At 52.5% G+C, this 18,436-nt stretch overlaps 2 protein-coding genes across 3 annotated transcripts; one reads left to right on the plus strand and one right to left on the minus strand.

Moving 5' to 3' along the window:
* Window positions 1–131: 131 nt before the first annotated feature.
* Pih1d1 (PIH1 domain containing 1) lies at window positions 132–5,495 on the minus strand. 2 transcript variants are annotated; one of them, XM_021633935.2, is made up of 10 exons: window positions 5,357–5,495; window positions 3,788–3,881; window positions 3,413–3,479; window positions 2,472–2,651; window positions 1,754–1,815; window positions 1,588–1,669; window positions 1,105–1,234; window positions 880–955; window positions 405–548; window positions 132–257 (listed from the first exon to the last, which is right to left on the minus strand). In XM_021633935.2, the coding sequence occupies exons 2-10, from the start codon at window positions 3,875–3,877 to the stop codon at window positions 216–218; spliced, it is 873 nt and encodes a 290-aa protein (XP_021489610.1). In that variant the 5' UTR covers window positions 3,878–3,881; window positions 5,357–5,495; the 3' UTR covers window positions 132–215. The 2 variants fall into 2 exon arrangements, with proteins under 2 accessions (XP_021489610.1, XP_021489611.1); XM_021633936.2 differs by lacking the exon at window positions 5,357–5,495 and having other exon boundaries at window positions 3,788–5,243.
* Window positions 5,367–18,425, plus strand: Aldh16a1 (aldehyde dehydrogenase 16 family member A1). Its single transcript, XM_021633934.2, has 17 exons — window positions 5,367–5,504; window positions 10,341–10,443; window positions 11,725–11,851; window positions 12,376–12,554; window positions 12,646–12,723; window positions 12,864–13,045; window positions 13,129–13,281; window positions 13,633–13,818; window positions 14,160–14,255; window positions 14,436–14,572; window positions 14,707–14,812; window positions 14,898–15,028; window positions 15,484–15,651; window positions 15,798–15,999; window positions 17,212–17,397; window positions 17,559–17,681; window positions 18,166–18,425. Exons 1-17 carry the CDS (start codon window positions 5,415–5,417, stop codon window positions 18,325–18,327), a joined length of 2,409 nt encoding a protein of 802 aa, XP_021489609.1. The 5' UTR covers window positions 5,367–5,414; the 3' UTR covers window positions 18,328–18,425.
* Window positions 18,426–18,436: the final 11 nt, after the last annotated feature.

Consider the following 18,436-nt stretch of genomic DNA (forward strand, 5'->3'; position numbering starts at 1 on the left):
GGGTCAGCTCTGGGCGCAGGGGAGACGGCTCAGGAGGCCAGGGCCTCGAGAAAGAGACACAGACTTTGGGGACGCTGAGTCAGAGCTGATGTCCCTCTTCCCTCCATATGTTGGAATCTGAAGATGTGTGGTATGGAAAGAACTGGAGACCTGTTTTATTTCACTCTTAGAGAAGACACCAACATCTCCACATCTGGAACTATAGAGCACTCCAGTCAAGAAGACACTGACAGGAGGGGCATAGACACCATCAGTTGCTGAGAAAGGAAAGAGGGCGAGGATTCAGGACCCAGAGCTCCAGACCCTAGCTCTCCCCCCTCAGGACTTCAGGTGCAAGCCGCCTCCCTCAGCCCCAGGGCTCCGGGTCCCCCTATCCCAGCATTTCTTGAAGCCCTTCCTGGTACCTTTCTCCTGCGGTGGAAAGCAGCCCTGCTTGCGTCAGCGTTGATCCGCAGGGGAATAGAGGCGTCGAGGTGATACAGTTGTTGGGGGCCTCCCATCAGCAGGCGACTCTCTCCTATCTCCAGTGTCAGCCCTTGAGCTCCATCCTGGCAATGGAGTACAGTCAACTCACATCCCCTAGCATTGTGAAGCTATGTCCACAAAGGTCCTAGCATGCCTGGCTGTGGCTCCAATCCCCAGCACCAAAACAATGAAGAAGAAAAAAAAATCAAAGGACAGTAATTGTTAAGTCTCAAGGAACTCAAATTCAGGATAGCAGTGGCTGCACCTGTTGGTTTTCTGGGCCAGGAGAGGCAATTTATGCAGATCTGGGAGATGCAACCCAGGCCCCTGTCCTCCTTCAGATCCAGGGCTTTGGCCCTGGACCTCCTGCCTCACCCCAGGGTGTCCTGACTCTAGCCCTCTTCCCTTACTCACCAGCTTAGGGAGGTCAATTTCAGCCAAGAGGAGGTCAGGGGCTTCCAACCAAAGGTTCAGGTGAGGCCGTTCTAGGCTGTATGGGAAAAAGGGCAGCTGAGGGTGACCCTCTTCTTGGCTTGCTATCCCTTTCTTCCTCCACCCAGCTCTGTGTCTCAGCCCCATCTCAGAGTCCCTAGAGACGACCCAGGACAGCCATCAGCCCAGATAGGCATGAAGGCTCACCCATGCCGGCTTTGCACTGAGTCATTAGCATCCAGGGTTCCCAGCTCCTGGATCCGAGGGCGCTGCTGGGAACGGATGTTCTGCTGTGAGATGGAGCCCAGGAAAGGCCGGTACTTCAACATGCGCCATTCTGAGGGGCAGAGTAGTCAAAGATCACCGAGGTGGGGTTCCCTCAGGCACTGTGTCCCAGGCCCCAGAGGCTGAGCCACTTTCCTGGACACCCCCGCTCTGACCACTGCAAGCTTGACTCTAGGAGGCCCTGCCCACCTCAGCCCCACCCTTCCTAGGGAATGCACCAAGAACCCCCCCAAAACACACACACACACACACTCGCCCAGCAACTCCTGACCTCTCACCTTCTTGACCCCACCCTCAGTGAGAGGCCTCACCCCTCCTGAAAGCTGGTCAAGGAAATCCCTGACACTGAACTCACCTCCCCCAAATGTGCACCCACACCACCCCCATTCCCCTCCCAGTCCTCACCTGGATTCAGCTGTAAGCCATACTTGTCCTCAAGGCCCTCCCTGGCAATGGTGACCACCAGCTCCCGCAAGAAATCGCTGTTCTAAGGTGAGAGGAAGAGGTGTGGCGACAGGGGGAGGCTTAGGGAAGCACACTGCCCAGGCCTCCTCCATACCACACACCCCACCTGCATTCTCAGGTAGAAGTTGCTATTGACGGCAACGTCATAGGCGGTGCAGCCCTGGCCTTCTGTGGAAAGAAAGAGGGAATGAGGCCCGCACAACATAAACAACCATAAGGAAAACTCACCCAGAACTAGAGACTCAAGACACAGGAAATGAGAGGCGGTGTGCACTTTGCAACCAGCTCTGACCAGGTCCTTCCAGGCTTCCGGGCCGCAGACCCTCCCCAGCAGCTCTGAGAATCACCTCACTCTACCCCACCCACCTCGAGGAAATGCTCATTTCTAGTCTAGAGACCCCACTGTCCACACTTCCAGGCTCTCCTGATTGTTAGTCCATCTGTATCTTCCAGACACAGGCTCTTATCAAATCTGAATGTAGCCTAGGCTGGCCTCTAGCTGTCAGCAATTCTCCTGCCTCAGCATCCTAAGAGCTAAGATTTCAAGAGTGAGCTACCATGCCCAGCTCACTTGCCTCTCCGCCTCAACCCTCTTCTCTGTCTTTGCCTGACTAACCCATTATATCTTATCAGGCTGGTTCTTCCAGACAGCCTTCTCTGAAGCCTTCTCCAACCTCAGTGAAGACCCAGGGCAGTCCCTGCAGTCCTGAGTCACTCAGACTGGAACTGCATCTGGGCCCCTCTGGCTCCCAGCACTGACTGGAAGCTCCTGAGGGAAAAATGATCTTGGGGGAACAGGCTTGGTGTCTTCGGAGGGTACTGACTTGCATCCAGCTCAGCATGTGGCTCTCCCAGGCTCATGGGGATTCGGAAGCCAGCTTGGTCCTCCTCCAGCATCTGAAGCAGTTCGTCCTCAGTCATGTCCACCGGGGGAGGGATAGAGGGAGAGTGGCAGATGTTGATGAAGACCTTCCCTTCCGACGAGTTGGTCTTTATGCAGAAACCTGAACAAGTGCATTTATTTTGGCCATTGTCCCTGAGCAGCCTCGTTCTCACCCACCCTCTCCCCTTTTGAGACAAGGCCTCTCACCCTACACCCAGGCTGGCCCCAGATTTGGGACACCCCTGCCTCCTGGGATTACAGGCACTCATAGCTACAGTGTGTTACAGTCAGAGGACAACATTCAGGAGTCTGCTCTCTCAGCTCACCAGGCTTGGAGGCACCTTTACCCTCTAAGCCATCTTGCTGGAGCCTTCTTTCCCTCTTTGGCTCTGTCCTGTTGGGCTTCTGCCTTCCCCTTTTCTGTTCCCCTCTGCTTCTCTCAGGCACCTGACTCACTCTTTTTTTTGGGGGGGAGGGGCAGGGGGAGATGGCTCCAGACTGGTTTTCTCTGTGTAGCCTTGGCCGTCCTGGACCACTTTGTAGACCAGGCTGGCCTCGAACTCACAGAGATCTGCCCGCCTCTGCCTCCCGAGTGCTGGGAATACAGGAGTGCACCACCATGCCCAGCTCCTTCACTCTCTCTCTTCACCCCACTCTGCTTTCTGCAGCCCAGTATTTGTAGGTGAGCTGCCTGTCCATTCACGTAACTACTTCTAGGCCTTCCTACCCAGTCTGTCTCCTTCATCCTCATGTCCCCTGCCTCCAGGTTCCACTCACCCTCTCTCAGGGTCTCACATCCTCTCTGGGATATTCTACCCCTCTCTTTGGATAGATAGACGGTAGACAGACAGAGACAGATGTTTCTATCTGTCTATTTCTCACCAGGCTGGGGCTGGATCTGTGTAGATTCTGGCCTGGCTGTCTGGGCTTGCTGGAGCTCTTTGGAAGCCTGTAGGGGGAAAAGAAAGCAATGCTCCAGGATGAATCTGCTTCTCAAACATCTACAGGAAAACATACGTGACAGCTGGGGTTCAGATGTGATATTACACAGCCGAGGCCCCTTTTCTTTTTTATGAGGACTCCCAAGACCACCCAACTCCATTTCTCTTAAAACCTGGTAAACTTTAAGCCAAACACTAAAATTCCCAAAGGCCTCCTTGTTGCTGTAGCACATTCTGGAAACTGAAGCTACATCTCTGAGTGCCAATTAATAAACCCTTAAATACCCATGTTTCCACAAATCCAGTCAGCCCGCACCTGCAGCAGCAGCTCCTGAAACCGAGCTGTCTCGTCACCCATCGACTCTGTGTCGCTTAGCTCTGGTGCCAGAAGTTTCGAATCCGCCATGGCCCTAGGAAAAAGTCCTAAGCGTCCAAAACGTGGAGAACTTTTCCCGATTAAACGAAGCCAGCCTACTGCATGGCCACAGTCGGTTCTTTTTTGTTTTGTTTTTCGAGAGAGGGTTTCTCTGTGTAGCCCAGGCTGTGCTGGAACTCGCGTTTTAGATCAGGCTGTCTTCGAACTCAGAGATACCCGCCTGCCTACGCCTGCCTAGTGCTGGGATTAAAGGCATGTGCCACCGCAGCCCAGCCAGTCTTAACTCGCAGTCCTCTACCCAGAATCCTAAAGTCTGTCCTGGGAATGGTCTACGGTTCCATTATGATGAAGACTCTGTCCTCAAGTCTGTTGGGTCTCTAGATCGGTCCTGTTTGGCCGCTACGTGAATGAAAGCCACACTTCCGGCCTCTGTATCACCAAGGAACTGAAGTAGCCACACCTCCGACGGCCTCAAGGACCAATCAACCCGTCCCCTTAACTAACCAATCAGAAATAAGGGCTGAGGAGGCCCAAGAAGTAAGACAGTGCCTTGAATCAATACAAGTATTTCCGCCCTTCCCTAAGTATAGCTGGCGTTCCGTGTCGCTTTGAAAACTTTAGTATCATCCCACCCAACACACACACCCTTAATCACAATGCTATCAACAGCCCCTTTGGAACAAAACGATCAAAAAAGGAACAAAAAGGATCTTGTTTAAAAAGAAATTCCGCGGGGTCCGGGGCTGTAGAGGTAGCTCAACGGTTGAGTGCCGACTGCTCTTCCAAAAGGCCAGAGTTTGACTCCCAACATGCACTATTCCTGTAACTCCAGTTCTAGGGGATCCAAAGCCCTCTTCTGGCCTCAGACAACCATGCCGGCAAAATAACCATGCCCATCAAGTAAATCTAGGCTGGTTTTAAAGAACGTGTCAGGCGTGGAGAGATGGCTCAGCAGTTAGGAACACGTGTTGGTTTTGGAAAGGGCTGGGGTTCCGCGCCTAACTTCCCGCGGTGGCTCCCAGCTGCTCTAACTCCAGCGCAGTGCCTTCCCAGCCCTCCTCCGGCCTCGCTAGGCACTGCGCACACGTGGTGCAGACAAAGCTGAGGAGAAACACCCAAACAAGAGAAAGAGAGAAAAATTTTCAGCCGGGTGTGGTGGCGCACGCCTTTAATGGCACTCGGGAGGCAGAGGTAGGTGGCTCTAGGTGAGTTAAAGCCAGCCGAGTCACACAGTGAGCTCCAGGCCAGCTAGAGGTACAGAGTGAGACCTGTCTCAAAGAGCAAACCAAAACCAAAACCAGGTAACTTTTTCTAAACGGTCAAAACAATAGCCGAAGCCCTTCTGCTAGTGCGCGAAACAACCCCTGCCCCAATTGCTGTCCTCCTGAAACTACATTTCCCAGAGTCCGCCCAAAGGGCTCTAACGCGGCGGGTCACGCCCCGCAGCCTGCAGCCTGGGCCTCTCATGCTGGTCCCGCCCCTTGGTGTGGGCGGCACCGCCCTTCGGACCTCCAAGTCCCCGGGGTAGAGCGTCCGGCAGGCCTCCGCGGAAGGTGCGCGGCGAGCGATGGCGGCCGCGCGGGTAGGGCCCTGTGCCCGGGAGATTTTCACGACGCTGGAGTACGGACCGGTGCCGGAGAGCCACGCATGCGCACGGGTAAGGCTGGCCTGGCGGCGGCCGTCTACCCCTCTCTCCTGCCCGACGGGCCGCCTGGGCGCGCGGGCTCCCGTCAGGCGCTGCGGCGCGCTCGGCAGCCCCGCCCCCTCGGCTCGCGCGGCTTCCCGCTGCGGGATGGAGCCTGGGCGCTGGGCGCTCGTCCTCGCCCGGTGGTCCTCGTGAGGCCTCACCGCGCCGGACCGTGGCTCCTTGTGGCCTCTGGCCCATTGAAGGCCCACGGGGACGCTCAGAACCCCGAGTTCTCTCAGAACTTCCTGTGACTGCCTGCCCCTGTCTGAATGTGCCTACGGTGCTCTCGTGACTCCCCCGCCCCTCTGAGTGTCCTACGAGTTCTCAGGATCCTTCCGGACCTTCCGATCGTCTTCCTGTCCCCCTGTCCCCTCCCTCCCTCTCTTCTCTTTTCCCCTTCCTTCCCCTTTCCTCTCTTCTCCCCCTACCCCTCTTCTCTTTTGCTCCCCCTTCCTCTCCTCTCCCCCCCCCCCCCCCGTCAAGTTTAATTGGTTACTTTGGGAGAGTTTCGTATTTGGTTTATATTTGTTTTATTCCTTAAGAGCCTCATGACCTTGGGCTCCAAAACCCTCTTGGAGTCCCAGTGGAATTTAGTAGGGTTCCTGGGATTTTCTCTCAAACTCAAGGGCTAATCACGATGCTCTTTCTTCCAGCATTCAGGCAGATATTAAGGAGCTTAGAGAGATGGCCAGGTGGAAGACTTTAGTCCCTAAGAGGAGTCCGCACACTAGCAGAAGGGTTCCAGCTTTGGAAGTTAACAATGTTAATCCCAAAGATTCGAGGAGAAAGACCCCAATCATCATGGCCAAAATAATTAAAGCAAGCTTTTTATTCGAGTATACAGCTTACCTCCCTCCAAGGCTGGTTTCAAGAGGTCAGCCTTGGATGTGAGGAAGACAAGGGTTTTTGTTTATTTTTAGGTTTTTGAGACGGTTTCTCTATGTAACCTTGTCTGTCCTGGACTGGCTTTGTAGGCCAGGCTGGCTGACTTTCAAACTCACAGATCCACCTGCCTCTTTGCAAGTGCTGGGTTTACAGGCTAGGATAGACACTGAGCTCAGTTGACATGGAGGTTATGAATGAGATGGAGTCTTGTGTTACTTAGACTTGATACTTCTGGACAAACAATTACAGTAGAGACACCAGCCAGGGAGATGCCAGTTAAAAAGGAACTGGACTGTAGGAGTACCTAGAAATACAGATGCAGGTGAGAGGATTTGGGTCAATTCAGAGACTCTACAGATGGGACCTGGTAAGAGTGGGAGTGTCCTGAAATAGCAATTATATGTTGAAGGCTGGGATGGAGGGGTTGTGCCAGCTCTGCTAAGCACGGTTTTACTTAATCCTCAGGACAGCAGAGGGGATTATTCTTGTTATTTTAGTGACTGTTGATGAGGGGACTAATTTGTCCATAGTCCACACAAATTAAAGGAATTTGGATACTGGCACACACTAGTAATCCCAGCATTTGGAAAGATAGGTTATCCAAAATTAGCTAGCGAAACAGTCTCAAAAATTGAAAGAGCTGGGCCTGTCACTGTGCCTTGTTTTCTGCTGCTCCCTGTCAGTTGCCCCCATTACTCCAACAGAGGTTTACAGTCTGTGGGCAGCTCAAACAGAAAACATGTTTTCTTTGGCTTGAGCTCTGTTTTGGAATTATCAATTATTGTACAATTCCTTCTAAACATCCTGGATTCTAATTTCTCTTGAAAATAAAATTCCAAAGTTTGGCAACCCTTTGGCTCCAAATCCCTGACAAAACTCATCTGGAACCAATTGTCTTGGCTACTTTGGGACATTTTAAGTTCTCAGTGTCCAGCAGGTGCTCTTCTCCACTCCTGTGGCCTGCCTGGAGTCTATGGATATCCTTGGGGGAGTTTGTTTTTCCTTTAGGAGGGAAGTTTTCCATCTTTTACACAGTGATTGATATTAGGAACGTTCATGTCCTATCAGTCAGCTTCAACAAGTAACACTCAATCCAATGTTGTCCTGTGCTTTTCTTCTTTTCAAGAGTAGTTTAAATAAGTGCGAGCTGTTGTGCTACTTTCCCATAAATATTTGAGTCTTTAATTCTAACAAATGAGGGTTTTGTTACACAACCAGCACTCTGTTATTCGTTCTCCCAGCACTGACCGTCAGTCGTTAGTGCCCCGTTCGTGTTCGTATGGCCCCACTTCCAAAATGGCCCCATCCTTGTGGGCACTGCAGTTGGAACTTTTGGGTGACAATTTTATTTTTAAAAGATTGTTATTGCCAGGCGTGGTGGCACACTCCTGTAATCCCAACACTCTGGGAGGCCGAGGCAGGTAGATCTCTGTGAGTTCAAGGCCAGCCTGCTCCACAAAGCAAGTCCAGAACAGCCAAGGCTATACAAAGAAACCCTGTCTCGATAAACAAATAAACAAACAAACAGATAAAATATCTTTATCTATTTATTTGGAAGGGTTTTTAAGATCTTGTTTTTGCTTTTTGGGGACAGGGTTACTTTATGTAGTCCTTCCTGACCAGCCTTGAACTTACAAGCAATTCAGCTGCCACTGCCTCCCAAGTGCCTGGACTAAAGGTGTGCATCACCACACCTGGCTGGCCAAGATTTACTTTTTGTTATTTATGGTGTGTGTGTGTGTGTGTGTGTGTGTGTGTATGTATGTATGCATACATGTGCACATGCCTGTGGGTGATTTTTTTAAGGAGGCCAGAGGAAGGTTTTAGAGCATGGGAGCTGGAGTTGCGGTGGTTGTAGCTGCCTGGTACGGGTTCTCAAAAGCAAACATGCCACTATAAAGAGCAAAGAGCAGTGCCTGCTCTTAGCCGTGGAGCTAGCTCCTCTGCTCCAATCTTCTTTCTTTTGAATTGGTCTCTCCCCAGGCTGGAGCTCCCCACATAGGTTAGGCTGGCTGTCCTTTGAGCCCCAAGGATCCTCCTCCACCTTCCTAACACTGGGGCTTCAAATGTGTGTGCCATGGTCCACTTTTTCCCATGGGTCCTGAGGATTGAACTTAGGTCCAATGTGCAAGGCAAGCACATCACTGACTAAGATGATTCCCCAGCCTGCCATTTTTTATTGTTGTTGTTGTTTGTTTTTCATTTTTGAGAGATGGTCTCCCTATGTAGCCAAGGTGGCCTTTAACTCGTGGTGATCCTCCTGCTTCACCATCCCAAGTGTTGGAATTATAGACATGTGCTACCACACTGAGCTCATTTTGTTTTTAAAAAAAATTTTTTTTAAAGTGGCCTAAAGAGATGGCTCAGTGGTTACAAGCACTATTCTGAGTTCAATTTCTAGCAACCACATTGTGGCTCATAACCATTTATACTGGATTCTGATGCCTTCTTCTGACGTGGTGGACATGCAGATAGAGCACTCATAAACATAAAAAAATAAATCTTTTTTTTTTTAAAGTAAACAATGACAGGGCCAGTTGTCAAAATAAGGGGAGAACGTCAGAAAGTGTGAAGTAGATGTAAGGAAGACAAAGCAGCTGGAAAGAGAGGTGAAATGAAGGTCAGTCACGAAAAGATCGAAAGTATGTCGTAATATGCGATCCCTTCCCTTGTCACCAGGCTTGGGGTGGTTTACCAGAGGCAGTCTTCTAAGCCCCTGGCTAAGCCTGGCAGTGGTGGCATTCCAGAGGCAGAGGCAAGAGGATATCTGAGTTCGAGGCTAGCCTGGTCTACAAAGGACCCAAAAATAAAAAAATAAGGTAGAGAGCAACTGAGGAGGATAGCCAATATCACACTTTGGCCTTCACGTACAATGTGTACACACAATTACATGGTCGCTAAGCAGCAGAGCTAGGACTCAGAGCCAGGCTATCTGACCAGAGCCTCCAAGAACTCCAGCCTAGACAGAGCCTGTGCAGCAAGTATGTACCAAGCAGACTTCACAGCCTGGCAGCCTGCACTGGGCCTGGAGCCCTCCCTGTCCTCCCATGGGTGATGGCTGGGATGGAAAGGAATGGGGTTATATAGGTGGGTGCAGTTGCTGGCTTAGCAGCCCCACAGGGCACAGAAAAGCACGGGTGCTGTTGCCTGGAGGATGCTGACTGGACACCAGGTGTCCCGGAGCAGTGTGAGGTCAGTGTTGCCTGGCAACAGAGACAGGTGGGAATAAAGTTGAGCAGTGGAGCCCCGAGCCCCACCCCCATCAAAAAAAACACCACTGCCAAATTATGCTTACAAGGAAACAAAGTTAACTTAAGATCATTTCTCTATGGACGAAAGTATCATTAATGTTTTAAATTTTTAAATGTTTCACATTTAAGCCAGGCATAGTAGTGTACACAGTAGAGGATGCAGGAGGATCTGGAGCTTATGACACTCAGTGAGTTTAGACCAGCCTGGGCTATTACATGAGACACGGTCCCACCTCCCCACCCCTCCACCCCGCCTTCCATTTGCAAGGCAAGCGCTCTGCCACTGAGCTAAACCCCCAACCCTGAGATGCTGTCTTAAAAAGAGAAAGAAATAGAAAAGAAAGATCCCAAGACCTTGCCAAGTAGCCCAGGCTACCCTGAGAACTGGAGCTCTATATAGGCGGGGCGTGTGTGTGTGCTAAAGCATCAGTACTGGCTAGTGTGTGAGCTTCAGATAATGTTTTAACCACATTAAAAAATAATAATGGGTTGGAGTTAAGAGTATAGGATCCTGAGTTCAATCCCAGCACAAAACAAAAACAAGAAGCAGACAGGAGGAAAATAATCACCTGAGGGCAAAAGGGTGCAAGTGTCTCCCTAAGGAGAACCTGGCTAGGGCTGAGTTGTCCCAGCTGCTTCATAGGCCCTTCAAACTCCTTTCTTCCTCCAGGCCTGGCTGGACAGCCACAACCGCCTCTTGGGCCACTATGTCAATGGGATGTGGATGAAGCCAGAGCACAGGAATCGAGCGCCTTGTCAAGATCCCAGCACAGGTTTTTGATGAGTCCAGTCATTTGGGAGGGACAAAGACCTCTTATTGTTGAGCCATGCCATACCCCGGCTACAGCTACCTCTGCTTAAGGCCCTGAGTGCAGGAGCAGTCACTGATGGGGGTGGTGGAGATGAGGGCTCTCATTTCTCCCGATGACAGTCTCAGTAATTATAGTTCCTATAATTTGCACATTTAAAAAAGGCTCTTTGAAGACCCTTGCTACTAAATTCCCTTCCTCAAGCTGAGTGTAGAGGCTCATACCTCTAATCCCAGCAGTCCAGAGGCTGAAGCAGGAGGAACACGAGTTTGAAGCCAGCCTGAACTCCAGAGTGAGTTCAGGCCAGCTTCACAGTGAGGCACTGAAAAGGAAGAAGATGCAAGGTTGCTGAAGAGACAGCTCAGTGTTCTTTCAGAAAACCTAGGTTTGCTCAGTCCCCAGCACCCATGTCAGGCTCAGGCTGCACACAATCACCTGTAACTCCAGCTCCAGGGGATCCTATGCCCTCTTCTGATCTCCAGGGGTACCTGCACTAATGTGTTTATACCCACACATAGGCACACACATAATTAAAAATTAAAGGGGGCTAGAGGCTCAGTGGTTAGGAAAACTGACTGCTCTTCCAAAGGACCCAGGTTCAATTTCCAGCACCACATAGCAGCTCATGACTGTATCACTCCAGTTCCAGGGGATCTGACACCTCACACAGACATACATGCAAGCAAAACACCAACATACATGAAATTTAAAAAAAAATAAATGTTAAAGGCTGGGTGGTGGTGTCACATGCTTTTAATCCCAGCACTCAGGGGGCAGAGGCAGCTAAGAATACACAGAAAAAGCTTATCTTGAAAAAGTAATAATAAAATAAATTTTAAAGGTACAATAAGAGAGGGACTTGAGAGTTAGCTCATTGATTAAGAACACTGGCTGCTTCTTTTGAAAGTCTGGGTTCAGTCCCCAGCTCTACGTGATGACTCAGTCACCAGATTCCAGTTCCAAGGGGTCTGGCATCCTCTGACCCCAGTGAGCACTGTGTGCATGTGGGTACAGAAATACATGTAGGCAAAACACTCATAACTAGATCCAAATAAATAAAACAAAAGCTTAAAAATACAATGAGAAAGGAAAAGGAAGGTGGCTCCCTGTGGGACTTTGTCAGAGCAGTGACCAGGACCAAAGAAGGAAGGCTCTGAGACCCACAGGGGAGCTGGTGGCTGTTCTCACTGCCCTGGATGGTTCTAATGTGGGCTTCCCCTGGCTGGGCCCCACTTGTCCCTGCAGGAGAAAACCTGGCCAGCTGTCTACAGGCAGAGGCTGAGGACATTGCTGCAGCTGTGGAGGCTGCAAGGGCAGCATTCAAGACCTGGAGCCAAGTCCCCGGAACTGCTCGGGCCCAGCACCTAACCCGGTGAGGAGGCTCAGGCAAGGCCTACAGAGGAAGAGGAAGGCCTTGTCCCTCAGGATTCCCAGGAGACTGGAAACAGTGATTCCATTTCCCCAGATCCTTGTGAATTAATGGCTCATGTTTCCCAAATGTGTGTGGGCCTTCAGTGTCCAGAAGAGGCATTGTTTCTCACAGTTCACTGGAACTAGTAGCATCAGAGTATCATGAGGGCTTTATTTCTCAGCACTTCATTAGAATCAGCTCCCTGCTTCTCATCGCAGTATAGGACAGCTGTAAAGATCCCATTTCCTCTAATGCAATTAGATAGAGGCTAAGATTCAAGTTCCCAGCTATCTTTGGAACTGGCTGGTAATTGGTGACCAGGACCATTCTATAGCACCCCAAGAGTTTTGAGACTCTCCTAGACTACATTTCCTGTATAGCTTTGGTACCTACTGTCCATGATAAATTATAGATCTGACCCCGGAGACTTGTGGGGATTGTAGTCCAGGTTGCTCTAGGCAAGGAACTCCTTGTATTCTCCAAAGGCTGGCCAAGGTTATCCAGAAGCACCAGCGACTGCTGTTTACCCTGGAGTCCCTGGTCACTGGGCGGGCTGTTCGAGAAGTTCGAGATGGCGATGTCCCACTGGCCCAGCAACTGCTCCAGTACAATGCAGTCCAGGCACATGCCCAGGAGAAGGCACTGGCGGGCTGGGAGCCCATGGGTGAGAACCTGTGTGCCCCTAACAGCCCTCTTGACCCAGTAAACCAGCCTGTCCATTCCCTTAGTATGGATTTGTTTGTTTGTTTATGCAGGGGTCGTTGGCCTCATCCTGCCAACATCTTTCTCTCTCTCGGACATGATGTGGAGGGTCTGCCCGGCCCTGGCCATGGGTAGGTGAGGGCTATGTCATCCCCCTCCTTTTCTCAGAGTGGTTGGGATCCGAAGGAGGAGGCTGGCACCTGGACCCCGGGAATGTAAGAGGAGGGCAGGGGTCTGGACTTCAGGCTCCTTAGTTGTTCCCCTTCCCCAGGCTGCACTGTGGTGGCCCTCGTGCCCCCAGCCTTCCCAACACCTCTCCTCCTGGCTCAGCTGGCAGGGGAGCTCGGCTCTTTCCCAGGGATCCTCAGTGTGGTATGTGGTCCTGCCTCGCTGGGGCCTGTTCTAGCTTCCCAACCGGGAGTCCAGAAGGTGGCCTTCTGTGGAGCCGTGGAGGTATCTTCAGGGCTGGGAGTGGGATGGACATGGCTAAGGGCCAAGAGGCTCCTCCCACAACTGAAGTCCATGGGCTCCCTCAGGAAGGACGCGCTCTGCGACGGACTCTAGCAGGCAGGGGGCCCAAGCTGGGCCTGGCCCTGGGCACAGAGTCGCTGTTGCTGCTCATGGACTCAGCAGATGTGGACTCAGCTGTGGAGGGTGTTGTAGATGCCGTCTGGTCAGACCGCAGCCTGGTGAGGCCTGTGTGCTGGTGTCCCCAAGTCCAGGGGCCCGCCATCTCTCCAAATGCCTGGGCTGTTCACTCTAAACTTGTTTTTACTTTCTGCTCTTTGGACCTTTTCATCATTTGAGATAGGGTCTTGTATAGCCCAAGCTGGCTTCCAACTCACTATGTAGACTAGGCTACCCTTGAACTTCAGATCCTCCTGGGATACAGGCATGTGCCACCATTCTGGGCAAGGCACCAATTTTCTGCACTGCACCTCTTGCCTGCTCCTTCATCTCTGAGGTCCACCCCTCTGTGGCAGCCTAGTCTCCCTACATTGCCCCTGACTTTGCTCACTTGTGATGCCTTTTTCCAACAGGGTGGGCTCAGGCTCTTCATCCAGGAATCTGTGTGGGATGAAGCTATGAGGCGACTTCAGGCCAGGATGGCACAGCTACGGAGTGGGCAAGGACTGGATGGCGCTGTGGACATGGGGACTCGAGGAGTTGCTGCCCGAGACCTGGCCCAGAGCTTTGTAGATGAGGCCCAAAGCCAGGGTGGACAGGTGAGCCCCGTCCACACAGTGGAGCCTTAGACCTGCTGTGTCAGCGTAAGGAGGGGCATGCCCTAGACCCCTGGGTCTAAGAGAAGGACTAAGGCCCACGCGCCTCAGAGTTCAGAGGAGAAGTTGGCGTCTGGACTTTACTAAGGGACGAAGGCTAGGGTCTGGGTGCCCAGGTTGAGGAAGGAGGTTGGGGCCTGGACCCCTGGGTCTGAAGGAGGAGGGCTGGGGCCTAGATACCTCGATTGAGGGAGGAGAGCTGAAGCCTGGAGGCTTAGGGAGGAGAGCTGAGATAGATGGGTCTACTAGGGAGGACAGACATCTCTGTTTCTGCTTCTCCCCAGGTATTCCAGGCTGGTGATGTGCCCTCCAATGGCCCATTCTTCTCTCCAGCCTTGGTTTCTGGCCTGCCTCCAGCAGCCCCATGTGCCCAGGCTGAGGTGAGGCTCCTGAGATGGTAGACATCCTGCCCTTCTGTCCTCAGTCACTCATGGGCAATTGCACTGTACCTTAGGATGTTTCTGAGTGACCCTGGGACCTGGGGCCGTGAACACTAGTAACTAACGGCTCCTCAGGTGGGGGAAATATTGACAGGGGCTGATACCTGACACCCCTTCTAGGTACCATGGCCTGTGGTGGTGGCCTACTCTTTCCGCACAGCCAAGGAGGCATTAACCCTGGCTAATGCCACACCCCGGGGAGGCAGCGCCAGTGTGTGGAGTGAGAGGCTAGGGCAGGCGTTGGAGCTGGGCTACGGGTCAGTTGGCGCCCCCTCCCCCTGCCCATACCCTGTCTCCCACTCAGGTGTCTCCCTCCTCCCTTGACCCAGTTCCTCCCTTGACCCAGCTCCCAGTCTTTCCCCTACCCCTGGTGTCTTTACCTGCTTCATAGGCTCCGAGTAGGCACCGTGTGGATCAATGCCCATGGCCTCCGAGACCCTGCGGTGCCCACAGGTGGCTGCAAGGAGAGTGGGTCTTCCTGGCACGGCGGCCTGGATGTGAGTGCCCATCTACACCTGGACCCCCCGACCCCCAGTTACTCTGAGTCCATCTGCCCTCCTTGTGACCACGTACCTCTCCCAGGGCCTGTATGAGTATCTGCGGCCTTTGGGGACACCTTTCTGGGAACCTTTCCTTTGTGAGAGTCTCAGCTACGACACATTTGGCCTTGCTGTGCCCTCCAGCCTGCCGTCAGGACCAGAAACGGGGCCTAGGTGAGCTGTTGCAGGCCTGGTGTCTAAGGGCGAAGGTGAGAGGGTTTGAAGGGTGCCGCTTAGAGCCAGTCTTGGGGTCTCCAGTTCTTAGTGTAGCTTTCTGGATTTTAGGGTCTCGTAGCTCTAACCCCAAGTATAAAGAGAATCTCAGTTCTATTTAATGGTTTGAGTTTTCCCGGAAGCAAGAATTAAGACGGTACCCAGATGCTCAAAGGAATAGAAGTTGAGTTGAGCATTCATTACAGTAAGAATTTTGGATGACCCCAGAAGCTCATGAGATAGGAATTCTGAATCCTCCAGAGGCTTATGGGAGCAGGTGTTTGAATCTTCCAAGAAGCTCATGGGATTAGAAGCTTGAATCCAGAAGGTTCATGGGAACTGAGATGGTCCAACCAGTGTAGTGGCGAATAAGGCCTAAGTGGGCCCAGAGCCTTCTCACACCTCACTCCATACAGCCCAGCACCTCCCTATGGTCTATTTGTCGGGGGCCGTTTCCAGACTCCTGGGACCCAGAGCTCCAGGCCCATCCAAGATTCTTCGGGCAAAGTCTGCAGCTATGTAGCCGAGGGTGGAGCCAAGGATATCAGAGGTGCCGTAGAGGCTGCCCATCAGGCTGCCCCTGGGTAAGGTCAATGAAAGCCCAAAGGTGTGGGTGGCTGGGACAGGAGTGAACTTGGGACTGGAGCCCCAGGTTGAGGTTATGCATATGGGTGCCTATCTGGGAATAGCTGGGGCCAGGTTGTAGCCCTAATTTGCAGTTTGCCCACAGCTGGGGGACCCAGTCTCCAGGTGCCCGAGCAAGCCTGCTGTGGGCCCTGGCAGCTGCACTGGAGCGGAGGAAGCCAATCCTGACCTCACAACTAGAGCGGCATGGAGCAGCACCTGTGGATGCCAAAACCGAAGTAGAGCTGAGTGTGAAGCGGCTCCAGATATGGGGCACCCGGGTCCAGGACCAAGGCCAGACACTACAGGTGAGACAGCTCTAAACAGGTGGCCAGGACAGGCGGCCAAGAGCCAGAGCCCAGGGAACCAGGCATAAGCCCAGGCTTAGCTCCAGAAAGTCTAGAAGACGCAGCTCACTTTTGATAAGAGGTGAGACAGACCACTGCTTATCTGAGAACCCAGAGGGCTTAGGTTGGGGTGGGGGAAGAGGATACAATGCTCACAGGAAAGCAGGATGCTCATGAGTGAATACTGTAAAATCCATCTAACGTAGGTTTGACCGTATCCAAAAGGCTTTGTAAACACACAGTGGGCATGCTGGCGCAGGCCTATAACCTCAGCATTTGTAAAAAAGAGGCAGAAAGATCAAAAGTCCAAGGTCAGCCGGGATGTATAGTGAAATCCATTGTCAAAAAACCCACAAAGACATGGAGCAGCAGTAAAGAGCTGTCCTTGCAGAAGGTGGGTTTGATTCAGCACCCAGCTGAGGAGCCTTACAACCTCCTGTAACTCTAGCTCCAGGGCAATCTTAACTCCCTTCTAGCACTCACAAGTGCACATAACTGTGCCTCACACACACACATACACACACAATTAAAATAAGCTGGGCAGTGGGGCACACACCTCTAATCCCAGTACTTAGAAGGCAGAGGCAGGTGGATTGCTGTGAGTTCGAGGCCAGCCTGGTCTACAAAGTGAGTCCAGGACAGCCAGGGCTCCACAGAGAAACCCTGTCTTGGGGGAAAAGAAACAAACGTAAGTAAACATAAATAAATCAGGCCAAGCTGTGGTGGCACACACCCCTAACCCCAGCAGAGCCTGGCAGATCTCTGAGCATGAGCCAGCCTGCTCTACACAGGGAGGCACAAAACAAAACAAAAACGAGCCAGGCACAAAGAAGTGTCGGAGTGTGGCTCAGCGGTAAAACGCTTGCCTCCTGGCACGCCTAGAGTCCTCTACAGTACCACAAAACACACAGATGGCACAGGCCCAAAATCCCAACTACTCCGTAGACGGAGGCAGGAGCATGATAGATTCAAGGCAAGACACAGACACCCAGAGAGGTTAAGTAACTCATACAGATCCACAAAGCCAATGAGCAGCCCGCTGGGCCCCAGAGTTTTGTTCCATCACTCTTGATTAGAGTCCCTCTGGAGGTGTGAACATGTCAGGTGTGGAGCCTGGGGCAGGGGTGCAGAAGGCTCTGGGAACTTGTGCTTAATTTGTCACCTGTCCTGTAGGTAACGGGGTTGAAAGGCCCTGTGCTCCGACTTCGAGAGCCGCTGGGAGTTCTGGCTGTGGTATGCCCAGATGAGTGGCCCCTGCTGGCCTTCGTGTCGCTGCTGGCCCCTGCCCTGGCCCACGGCAACGCTGTGGTCTTAGTACCCAGTAGGGCCTGTCCTCTGCTGGCCCTGGAGATCTGTCAGGTAAAATCACCTGCCTCCCCTCCTGCCTGCTACTCCCAGATCTAAGTCTGTTACCCAGGCCCTGTTCCCATAGGCGCCCCTACAGCCACTCCCAAATACCCACTCTTCACCTTGCTCCCCCTGCTGCTCAGCCCGGGTTGTCCCACGCTCTCACATCCTAGGATATGGCTACCCTGTTCCCTGCTGGCCTGGTGAACGTAGTGACAGGAGATCGGGACCACCTGACCCGCTGCCTGGCCTTACATCAGGACGTCCAGGCCCTGTGGTACTTCGGCTCTGCCCAGGTACTTCAGGGTCTTAACTTTCACCAACAGACTTCTCTGCTGGGTGCATGGCCTCAGCTCCTGAGGACCCCTGTTGCTCAAAGGAAGACATGCCTTGGCAACAGCTACTGAGGCCTTGCCCTGGTAAAAACCCAGTCACTAAGGAGGAGGATGCCCTTAACAACAAGGGCCTAAAGCCTCCGTTGCCCAAAGACTTCATGTTTTTAGAAGAGCTGTTGCTAAGGACTGCATCATTGCAGCGTCCTGAGGCCACAGGTCCCCCCTCCTAAAGCACCTGTTGTTGCATGGGAAACCCCAGTTGGCAAGAGCCTTGAACATGAGCACTGGGGAAGATGGGGATTCCCTGGCTCTACTTCCTCTGCCTCTGGAGGGAGGCCAGGATCCAGGTGTCCGGCCTTGTCGTCTTTGGGTCCTTGTTGCTAAGGAAGCGGCTGTTTAGCAACTAAACTGCCGCCAGTGCTAATCGCATGTCTTCCTCCTGCAGGGTTCCCAGTTTGTGGAATGGGCCTCTGCAGGAAACCTTAAATCTATATGGGTAAACGGGGGCTCCCCCAGGGCCTGGGATGTGGAGGTCGAGGGGGCTGGACCCGAGCTGAGTCTGCGAGCAGCACGAACCAAGGCCCTGTGGCTGCCAATGGGGGACTGATGCCTGAAGCCAGCCTGCTAGCCCAGGGATGTCAGACACTTGGAACTTTTCTCTCAGACTTCCCATGGCTTCCAATAAACTGAGTGACTTCGACTGTACTTTTGAGGGA

Source organism: Meriones unguiculatus, chromosome 1 (assembly GCF_030254825.1).
Source record: "Meriones unguiculatus strain TT.TT164.6M chromosome 1, Bangor_MerUng_6.1, whole genome shotgun sequence".
In the NCBI taxonomy this organism is placed as follows: Eukaryota; Metazoa; Chordata; class Mammalia; order Rodentia; family Muridae; genus Meriones; species Meriones unguiculatus.

Bases quoted from the DNA above. Each gene is read 5' to 3' on its own strand.
- Pih1d1 (XM_021633935.2), bottom strand. From the start codon at position 3,877: ATGGCGGATTCGAAACTTCTGGCACCAGAGCTAAGCGACACAGAGTCG. The intron at 2,652-3,412 runs GTGAGAAATAGA...GCACTTGTTCAG, and splicing joins ACAGATCCAGCCCCAGCCTG to GTTTCTGCATAAAGACCAAC. The intron at 956-1,104 runs GTGAGCCTTCAT...TTTCCCATACAG, and splicing joins TCAGTGCAAAGCCGGCATGG to CCTAGAACGGCCTCACCTGA.
- Aldh16a1 (XM_021633934.2), top strand. From the start codon at position 5,415: ATGGCGGCCGCGCGGGTAGGGCCCTGTGCCCGGGAGATTTTCACGACG. The intron at 13,046-13,128 runs GTATCTTCAGGG...GGGCTCCCTCAG, and splicing joins CCTTCTGTGGAGCCGTGGAG to GAAGGACGCGCTCTGCGACG. The intron at 17,682-18,165 runs GTACTTCAGGGT...TTCCTCCTGCAG, and splicing joins GGTACTTCGGCTCTGCCCAG to GGTTCCCAGTTTGTGGAATG.